Raw genomic sequence first — 11,715 nt, forward strand, 5'->3', positions numbered from 1 at the left:
ATTTTTATGCTTTGTCAAAATTTTGTTTTATATTTTCTTCTTAGTATTATAACCTAAATATGATTTATTAGTAATTACCGATAAAAATTTTCATACATATTTATTTTAAAATTTTTTTTTCTTCTTAATATTACTTATGTTACTTACAAAAAGTGAGTTCGTTGCTAATTACTCATGAAATATTTTTATAAGTAAAAATTTGTAAGCTTTTTTTAAAATTTTTTTTATTGTTTTTTTCTTAGTATTATCGACTAAATATAGCTTGTTAGTAATTACCAACGAAAAATTTTATAAGTATTTATATTAAAAATTTTATTTTTTCTTAATATTATTTACAAAAAGCGAGTTCGTTAATCATTACCAACGAAATATTTTTGTAGGTAAAAATTTTTAAGCTTTTTCAAAATTCTTTTCTATTTTTTTCTTAGTATTACCTAGTAAATATGATTTGTCAATAATTACCGATTAAAAATTTTAAACAGATATTTATTTTAAAATGTTATATTTTATTTTTTTCTTAATATTACTTAAAAAAAGGGAAATTATTGATAAAACATTTTTGTAGGTAAAAATTTTTAAGTTTTTTCAGATTTTTTTTTCTATTTTCTTTTTAGTATTACTGACTAAATATAGTTCGTTGGTAATTATTGATGAAAATTTTTTATAGGTGTTTATTTCAAAATTTTATTTTTATTTTCTTTTAATATTACCTATAAAAAGTAAGTTCATTGATAATTATCGATGAAAAAATTTTTGTATGTAAAATCTTTTAATTTTTTTAAAATTTTTATTTCCTATTTTTTTCTATTACCGACTAAATATAATTCATTGATAATTACCTATAAAATTTTTTTACATTTATTTATTTTAAAATTTTTATTTTTATTTTTTTAAATAATTTAATAATTTTTGAAATATTAATTTTAAAAATAAAATTTAATTGATTAAATTTATTTAAATATTAATAAGTGTAATATTTAATTAATTTGTAAAAATTTGTTGATTGAACCAATTATCTTTTAACTCGATTCTTCGGGTAAGTTCCGAATCGAATTTAATATCCATCTACAAAATTATGAATAGAAAAATATAATACAATGTTTACATAATGTTGATTTTCTTTAGCCAATGTTAAGCAACCATTGATGTATATTGCGAAATAAAAAAATATATATATATCACTAAATATATTCTCTTTTCATGGGGCTCAATCAACTTTTGCAAGGCGGTGAAAAGGATAAGGGAGCCTAAAACGACAGAAACTCGCACAGAAGGACTCCAGCCGGCAAAGCCAAGACGTCACTTGTATTATTCGCTATAATAAATATATATTAATTAAAAATAATTTTAAAATTAAATTTAATATATTTTTCAATAATTTTTTTCTCAACAAGTAGCCAGCCTCAAGTACTGCTGCAACGACAAATACCTCAGCCTTATCGCGATCGTCCTTGTTCCTTTATCTTCTACACTTTACAGCAAAATTATGAACATCAGTACTAAAATGGAGAAAGCCCATCTTGTTTTCGTCCCCGCCCCTGGTATGGGCCATATTGTATCGGCGGTGGAAGTAGCAAAGCTTCTTCTTACTCGCTGCCATCAGCTCTCCATCACTGTCCTTATCCTCAATCATTCTTCTATCAACTCCAAAGTTCATAGCTACATCGAATCTCAGCGAGCGTCCTCCTCTATTGTACCTACTCGTCTCCGATTCATTAATCTGCCCAAAGATGAGACTGAATTATTTAGTTTCTCTTCTTTCGTTAAGAGTCAGAAATCCCATGTTAAAGAAGCTGTGTTGAAGATCACTCAGTCTGACTTTGTGTCAAGTGTTGACTCGCCTCAGCTGGTAGGTTTTGTCGTTGATACATTCTGCTCGTCGATGATAGATGTGGCTAATGAATTTGGGGTTCCGTGTTACATTTTCTTTACATCGGGCGCAGCTTTTCTTGGCTTCATGCTTTATGTGCAAAAGATTCATGATGAAGAGAAATTTGACCCCACTGAGTTCAAGGACTCAGATGCTGAGTTGAAAGTGCCAAGTTTGGTAAACCCATTTCCCGGTAGGGTTATGCCTTCTGCAATGTTGAGCAAAGAGTGGTTTCCTTTTATGCTTGACAACACGAGAAGGTTTAGAGAAGCCAAGGGTATTATAGTAAATACATTCTTGGAGCTGGAATCCTATGCGATTGAGTATTTAAAAATGCCTCCTGTTTACCCTATGGGACCTATTTTAGATGTGGGGTTAGATGGAAGAAACAGTCACAAGGAAATCATGCAATGGCTTGATGATCAGCCTCCATTGTCAGTAGTATTCTTGTGCTTTGGTAGCAAGGGGAGCTTTAGGGAGAATCAAGTGAAAGAGATTGCTTGTGCACTAGAGCATAGCGGTTATCGATTCTTGTGGTCAATACGTCGACCGGCACCTCCGAGTTTCCTAGCATCTTCTAGTGATTATGAGGATCCACAAGAAGTCTTGCCCAAAGGATTCTTGGATCGAATAATTGGGATTGGAAAGGTGATAGGATGGGCTCCACAAGTGGCTGTCTTGGCTCATCCAGCCGTCGGAGGATTTATTTCACATTGTGGATGGAACTCTATACTGGAAAGCATATGGTTTGGTGTCCCAATTGCCACATGGCCAATGAATGCAGAACAACAGTTTAATGCATTTGAAATGGTGATAGAGTTGGAATTAGCAGCAGAAATTAAAATCGATTATAGGAACAACAGTGAAATAATTGTGAATTGTGATGAGATAGAGAGAGGAATAAGGTGTTTGATGGAGCATGATAATGAAAAAAGAAAGAAGGTGAAAGAGATGGGTGAGAAGAGTAGAAGAGCCTTGATGGAAGGTGGATCTTCGTACTCTTGTTTAGGCACTCTAATAAAAGAAGTAATGGATAAGTTATCACAAAATAATTGTAATGAAGTTTAATTTTTATTTATAGTTAAATATTATTTCCATCAACTTATAAAATATATTTATCTTTTTTTTTTAAATGTTTCATTTAAAAATTAATATCAAATATTTAATTATGTGAATCGTAATTTTAATTAAAATTTATAAATCAATATACTAAGGGATGATAATAATTAAAATATCTGCTAAAATCAATATATTCAAACCCAAACTTAATTTTTATTTTCAATACTTAAATTCATCTCAAATTAAATTATTATTATTTAAAAAATATCAAAATTCATTTATTTTATATATTTTAATTAATAATTTATATAAAAAATATTTTTATTAATAATTTATTTTTTAAAAATTTAATAATTCTATAAACTATTTTAAATTCTATCTATTTAAAATATAATATATAAAATTTTATAAATACTATCATAAAAATATATATTTTATATTTAATTAATTATTTATATAAATAAATTTGAGTAATTAATACTTAACATTCAAAATTTAAACCTGTTACGATTATTAATTTTTATCATAAATATATTTTAAAACTGATTATATATTAATTAAACCCATCAGTTGGATTTTACATACCTACAAAAACATTATTAAATTTATTTCATTAATTCAGAGAACTTATCAAAAATATTATTAAATTCATTTCATTAATTTTATTATCATCAAAATTACTTGATTTTGCTAATTTTAGAGTTAACAATAATGAAATGCAAAATAAAAACTCCAATAACAATATCTCAAATAATAACTCAAACACAATCAATACGTTTGTAAATAATTCACGCTTTGCTGCGAAAAATGATTTCTTCATTCTTGATCTTGGACTGGGTCGCAGCTCTTCAACAAGTTATTAGTAAGTGCAAGTGAAACCCGCAAAAATTATATTACCCAAACTCAACTCGGTTAATATTTTTATATTTAAATTTATTTTAAATTTATTAAAAAATATCTAAATGTTTTTAATTTATATATTTTAATTAATAATTTACATAAAATTCTTTTATTAATGATTTATATTTTAAAAATTGAATACTTCTATAAAATATTTAAATTTATTTAAAATATAATATATAAAATTTATAAATATTATTATAAAAATATATATAAATAAATTCGACTAACAAAAATTCATACACATTAGAATATCATAAAAAAATTTTAAAATAAAATATTACAAATTTAAAAGGAAATTACCAAACATTTAAATGATAATAAATTATTTCCTATTAGAATTTCCCATACTAACTTAATTAGTATATCAAAAAAAAATTTTGCCGTTAAACAATATAAATTAAAATTTTAATTTTAACTTCATTATAAATTTTAATTTAGTTTTATTATAACTTGCTAGTTAAATAGTGTTATAATTAGAATTTTAGTAAGATTAGAATTGTATAAATATAATTTAATAAGAAAAATAGAAAAATTATGTTTCCATTTATTAATTTTTGAAATTACGTATGATTAATCATTTATCAAAAGCTATCTATATGCAACACAAGCTTTTAATTATTTAATATATTGATAATTAAATTTGTTTAGGACTGAATAAATCTATCCTTATTTTAAAACACTTAAGACTTTTTTTTTCTTTTTAAAGTGACATGGCTAAATTATTTTATTGCTAAAGCAGTATGCATGGCTTCATATATATATGTATAAAGATTTAATCTTAAAATTTTAAAATTTCCGATTTTTTTTAACTTTTTCTGATTCTAATTATCGATTTAATTTAATTAATTTTCTTAAATTTTTTTGATAAAATTTTTATTTTGGATTTAATAGAGAACTTAATTAAGTGGGAATATATATATAATCTTAAAATTTTTTTGATAAAATTTTATTTTGGATTTAATAAAGAACTTAATTAAGTGGAAGTTAAATGAAAGTACAATTATATAAACTTTAAAATTATTTTAAATAATAAAATATAATCATAATTAATTTAAAAACTAAAAGGCTTTTTTGACAAAATTAATGTTCCCCTCTTTTCACATTCATATATAATATAGATTATGCAATTATGCAATTTTTGTTATGGTTATTGTGTTGGACTTAAATATAATAATATAAACAATAGGTTGGATTGATATAGTAATTTGGTGAATTAAAGATAAGACATGATAATATATATATATACACAAGCACACACTAAATTATTATATTGCAAAGCACTTAAATTCCTTAAAATTATATCTTTTATGGATGGTGTTGTAGGAATCTTATTTAAGGTTGGGTTATAAATGCTCCTTATATTTTAGCTTTCTGTTATTTGATGTTAGCTTTGTAACTTCTGTTCGTTAAATGAAAGAATCTTTTTCTGGTATTAAAAAAAAAAAAGGCCTTGAAAGTTGGGTATATATGCCCTAAGAGATGTAGCTCTGTTAAAAATGGTTGATCTGTCTTCCTTGTTGTAGCTTCCTCTCGTCCAAGATGAGTCCATCCTCTTAAAGTGATGTTCCATCCTTATCACTCTGAACTTTGCTTCACATGTTCCATCTACAAACATGTGGGTTCTTCAACTGCATTTCACTTCATTTATTATATATAAAATCTCTATCTATATAAATATATAAAGCAGGTATATTTTTTTAGTACTGTGATTTGACACTTTTTATGAAGAAATTAATTTGTTAATTAATAGTTGTTTCTTATTGAAAGTATTACCGCACGTCACTTTTTATAAATTAAATTGACTGCCAATTAATAATTATTTCCTATTGAAAACATGAATATTTATGATAAGCTCTATTTAAGTAAGTTCAAAATCTAAGGTTTAGAACTTTATTGCTATAAGAGCCCATTATGAGTATATTTTCTATTGGAATGAGAATTGCATGGAACAATTCTCTCTACTTCTATTGCGTGAATTATTATAATAGGGCAATACAAGTTGACATCAAATAGAAGAATAGAGCCATATATAAACCGAAGAAAAAAAGCAAAAAAAAAAAAAAACTGCATTCTTTAGCATAATTTCAGCAACACAAAGAAGAGAAAAAAGATATTTTCTTTGTGGTTCTATGGTAGTATTTTTCCTTGGTGTAGTTTTGGTATTATTAAGGTGCTTTCATTAGGTGCTTTATCCTTTACAATTTTTTTGAGAATTATCTGTAATTCAGGTATATTTAGACTATGAATTTTATATTTAATTCGTGAGTAACATGTGATTAAATATAGACAAATGATATAAAATTGATTATGGGTTAATATGATTGATCTAATGTAGTTAGGGCCATATTGTTTTTTCTAACACCTATTAAAGGATAATTATTTCTATATAATTATTATCACCTCCACAAGAAATGTTAGATTTAGCGGTAATAATTTTTTACTGTCATATGTATAAAAATTGTTATTATAAGTTTATAGCAATAATATATGAATTGTTGCATGTTGTTGCTACAAAATTTTAGTCATACGTATTATGCAACAAAATCAAAAAATTTTTAATGATGATAATAATTGCTATCATATCTTTTTTTATATACCATTAGCAGCAGTTATTCACGTTACTACTATACGTTAGCTTTATAAATAACAAAATTAATATTGCTGTAAAATTTTTAATATTAATTCTAACATTTATTATAGTACTTGTTAAACATTATTGACGGCATTATTATATTAATTTACATTATTCAATAATTATTATCATACTTGTTGTTCAATAATTTAATTTAAGCAAGTAAACAATACTTGTACTTAGATCTTTATCTCTAGCACGAATATGGGAAGGATAACTTGTAAGGGTGTCCTCAATTAGAGTTTTGTATATTATGTGGTTACAGAAATGCTTATCTAAATCTATTAGAATTATGACTGAAAATCCTAATGAGATTTGGAAGGAAATCTTTTCCTAATTTGAGTGGGAGAAATATTCCTCAATAGGATGGATGAATATTTCCTATAATGAGTAGAACTTTTATTTTAGTATTATTCCTAAATTAAGTGGGACTCCTAATCAGATAAGGATTGAGAGAATTAATACTATAAAGAGAAGAATAATAGAAAATGTTATTTAGCTTTTGCCAATTGAAGAGAATGTCTTTTAGCTCATAAAGTGAGGCTGTTGCCCATTGTAGAGAGGGGCCTTGTCAATTGCTGAGGATTTGGCTTTGCTCATTGATGAGGGGCACTTGCCCATTACAGTGGAGAGAGGCTTTGGCCTAAGGTGGAGTAAGGAAATAGAATTCAAGAGGAAGGGATTTTTATCCATTGGTGAGAGGCCTTTTGCCCATATAGTTGAAGGCACCCTTTGTAGTGTAGTGTTGTAATAGTAAATATATTGGATTATGTCTAGAGGAGACTTAGAGGGACTAACTAATATATTTACTATAAGCAGTTTGATGTTGTATGAGTTCTCTTGGGTGTAATTGGGTTGATGGGCAGTATAGCTTTGAGCTTGTAATGATAATTTATTTATTAATGATAATGGAAGATGGCATGCCTGTGGATGTAGCCCTATGTTGAGAGGATGAACCACATAAATATTGGTGTTTTGTGCGTTTGCTTTATTTTTTTTTTGCGGTTTAGACACTTTTGTGATACACAACAAATTGATATCAGAGCATAGGGATGATCTTGTTGAGTTTGGTTGAAGGTGGAGCTGTTGCGACATGTAGAAAATCGCACATGCAATAATGGTAGTGGTGGAGAGTTGAAATTGAGGTGGAGCTCTTGATGCAAAATCAAGATGGTTGATAACGTGAAGATTTTTTGAAGAATAAAGCAAGTTACACCCAAGATGAAGATTGAAGAATTCATTATTTGAAGGGTTCAAGCTCAAGCATGAAGTTTGATGATTTGATGACACCCAAGAATTTGATGTATGTAATGGTTGATAGATTTTGAGTCAATGTGGAAATTGTTAGAATTATGACTCAAAATCCTAATGAGATTTGGAGAGAGATCTTTTCCTAATTTGAGTGGGAGAAATATTCCTTAATAGGATTGAGGATATTTCCTATAATGAGTAGAACTCTTATTTTAGTGTTATTCCTAAATTAAGTGGGACTCCTAATCAGATAAGAATTGAGAGAATTAACACTATAAATAGGAGAATGATGGAAAAGGTTATTTGGCTTTTGCCCATTGAAGAGAATGGCTTTCAGCTTATGAAGTGAGGCGATCGCCTATTGTAAAGAGGGGCCTTACCAATTGCTGAGAATTTAGCTCTACCCATTGATGAGGGGCACTTGCCCATTGTAGTGGAGAGAGGCTTTGGCCTAAGGTGGAGTAAGGACATAAAATTCAAGAGGAAAGGATTCTTGTCCATTGGTGAGAGGACTCTTACCCATATAGTTAAAGACACCATTTGTGGTGTAGTGTTGTAATAGTAAATATATTGGGTTATGTCTAGAAGAGACTGAGAGGGACTAACTAATATATTTACTATGAGCCGTTTGATATTGTATGAGTTCTCTTGCGTGTAATTAGGTTGATGGGTAGTATAGCTTTGAGCTTGTAATGATGATTTATTTATTGATGATAGTGGAAGACGGCATGCCCGTGGATATAGCCCTATGTTAAGAGAGTGAACCATGTAAATATTGGTGTATTTGCTTTTTTTTTTTTTTTGCAGTTTACACACTTTTGCGATGCACAATAAAATCTGATCTATCATAGATCAAGATATAAAAATATAAGATTTATGTATGTAAGAGATAAATCTTACCATATATTTATATCTTAATTTATGATGGATTGAGTTTAAGAAGAAAAATCTGCAGTTATATCCGCAACAAATTAATTACCCTTTGAAAAAGAAAATCAATTCTGAAATTGTCGGTGCCTCCTCCACTAGCAACCTTGTCTTGTCGGATTTGCCTTTGGCTTGTTGTGCATGTCTCATAATTTATGAGACTAATGTGACCCACAATTAATTATTTAAATTTGAAAATTTATCATTTAGATAAATACAATTATGATTGGATAATTATAATTAATTACCCAATCCATAAATTAGAGTGGTTAATTACCTAATAATTTCTTCCATGATACTAGTGCTAATTAAGGATATGTTTCCTTGATGGTAGGAAACAATTACAGCTTTAATGATAAGAATCCCCAGCCTAACCACTATATAAGCCTGTATAGCTAAACCATCTAGACAAGGCATTTTTACATTTCTTTGGTATATGCTAGAAGATATCTTATCTCTAAAATAGTGAATAGAGAGAAATTTTCTTGTGTGAAGCTTGATTAACAATGGCTGGAGCTACAGGTATGTAAAATAATTTGATCTTTAATTTCTTACAGTTGTGGTATCATAGCCATCTTCATGCCATGCTCTTCAGTTTTGTTTTATTGAGTGATATGATACTTGCTCAATTAATTTTTCAATCTTTTGCTCTTGATCTCTCGAACATCTGTTTATAATGATGAGATAAATATATATTATTATTTGTGCTTGTATGATTCTCTGTCTTCACAGAATCGCGAAAAGTTTTTTTGTTGATAATTGAGAACATGCAATTTGAATTAGTTGGCCACACTTGTCAATAGCATGATTTTTAAATTTTATAGTAATTGCAGAATAACGGTGGGCCTATATTATTTTCTTATCATTGTCTTTAGTGGGCAAAGTCTTGATAATATTTTCTGTTTATTTTTGTTAGATTAATATTTAATTGCATTATTTTCTTCAACTATCATTTCATGGCATACATGTATATCTTTATAATAATAATAATAATAATAATAATAATAATAATAATAATAATAATAATAATAATGAAAAGTCATGGATTGAATTTCATTCAAATGATTATTATAATGCTTAATACTTATTCTGAGGAATAAAATTTGTGTACATATCATAAATGTTTTGGTTTTGGATATAAAAAAAAGAGGCATATAAATTAATTAATTATTAGTTTTATACCCAGAATTTGACAGAATATATATATATACATTTTATATTTTTAATCCACTGCATATATGAATTTTTTAATAAGTATTTTTATGCCATTTAAAGATTAGTGAATTTATGATGTTTAAGCTTAGCCACAGCATCTTAAACATGATGATTGTCACTTTTAATTGTTGTATAATGACATAATCAAAATTAAATATCTGCAGTTAAAATGTAAAATTATGACTTGGCCTTACAGGGAAGATATATTTTTATATTTTAATTGGAATAAGATAGAAAATATAGTTATTGATAATTTCTTAGTCCCTCAGGTATGAAAATTTTCTTATACCCATATTTGCTAGTCTTATTAATCTGGGCTTCTAAGATATAAATTCTATGCATGATGCACCCCTACCCATAGGAAGGTTTGAATTCATTGTCACAAGTTTGCTAATTTTTCATGGCAAAAAGATTAACTATTTTCCTTGGTAAATGCAACTATTCCTGCTATTAATGATGCATCTTGTGTTCTCATGTTAAGTGGTGATAAGTATTTTGACTGGAAAGAAAAGGTGTTATTGACTCTTGGGTATTTGGACCTTTACTTGGGGCTCCATATGGATGCACCACCTATTCCCATGGAACCAAGTACAGCACAACAGAAATCTGAATATGAGCAGTTGGAGCAATCTAATCTCTTAAGTTTAATGCTCATAAAGGCTCATGTCAGTAAAAGCATTAGGGGACCAATTCTTGAATGTGATAAAGTCAAGGATTTTATGAAATCAATTGAAGAACAATTTGTAAGTTCTGATAAGGCTTTGGCAAGCACTCTTATGAAGAGGCTTTCAGGAATGAAATTGGACAATTCTAAGGGTGTTTGTGAGCATATCATCGAAATGAGAGATACGACTGCTCAAGTCAAGCAATTGTAGGTTGACATTTAAGAATCCTTTCTAGTCCATTTCATATTGAATTCACTGCCTTCTGAATATAGCCCTTTCAAAATTTCCTACAACACACATAAGGATAAATAGTCTATTAATGAACTTTTGACCATGTGTGTTGAAGAGGAAGAAAGGCTGAAACATGAGAAACTTGATGGCAAGCATGAAAGTGCTAATTTTGTGACTGAAGGAAAGGGAAATATCAATAAATGCAAAAACTTTCTCAAGGGAAAGAAGAATGGAAAAGCTTTGTGATGCCCCTTACCCGTCTACAGTGTAGCCGAGTGAGGAGTGTCATATTCAGTGCCAGAGTATCCTATCTTGTCTTATCATGTTCATTGTAAATTTTTAATATCATTTAAAAATAGGTATTTCATATGTGAAGATTTTTTTTTATAACAATTTATTTTTGTAGATACCCGGGCAGAGTCTCCTCTATTTAATTGATATCTGGCGGTTTCCACTAGTTACCTGTTAATAACAATTTTATATCTCTACATGTCATATCATGTCATTTTTGCTCATACAATTTCAAGTTCATTCATTCATCTAGAAATTCATATGCAGAAATTCATAACTTTATTTACAATCCAAAATATGTAATTACAATTTTTATTTACATCACAAACTAGTAATTACATCATGATTATACACAATGAACCAAAATACTAGTTTATACATGGGCCTTACCAAAATACAAAAGACTGGTGAGGTAACTCTGGACTGCATGCAAATCTAGTCAACTGCGGTCAGAACACTACTGTGGCAGCTGCTGATCTCCAGTACCTACGTGATGGAAAATCCAATGCGCTAAGCAATTTGCTTAGTGGTGCATAATCTTAAAGCAGAATAACTAAATAATTTAAAATGACGATAATATGTGTAATTTCATAATTCTAGTTTAATGGCATATTTTATAACACTTTGGAATTAATATATTTATTAGGATCTTATCTATGCATATATTTCAT

The 11,715-nt window shown here is 28.0% G+C and overlaps 1 protein-coding gene across 1 annotated transcript; it reads left to right on the top strand.

The window, feature by feature from the left end:
- Positions 1-1,481: 1,481 nt before the first annotated feature.
- On the top strand, positions 1,482-2,974 carry LOC131175519 (anthocyanidin 3-O-glucosyltransferase 1-like). Its single transcript, XM_058140021.1, has one exon. It carries the CDS (start codon positions 1,487-1,489, stop codon positions 2,936-2,938), a length of 1,452 nt encoding a protein of 483 aa, XP_057996004.1. The 5' UTR covers positions 1,482-1,486; the 3' UTR covers positions 2,939-2,974.
- Positions 2,975-11,715: the final 8,741 nt, after the last annotated feature.

Source organism: Hevea brasiliensis, chromosome 17 (assembly GCF_030052815.1).
Source record: "Hevea brasiliensis isolate MT/VB/25A 57/8 chromosome 17, ASM3005281v1, whole genome shotgun sequence".
Lineage (NCBI taxonomy): Eukaryota > Viridiplantae > Streptophyta > Magnoliopsida > Malpighiales > Euphorbiaceae > Hevea > Hevea brasiliensis.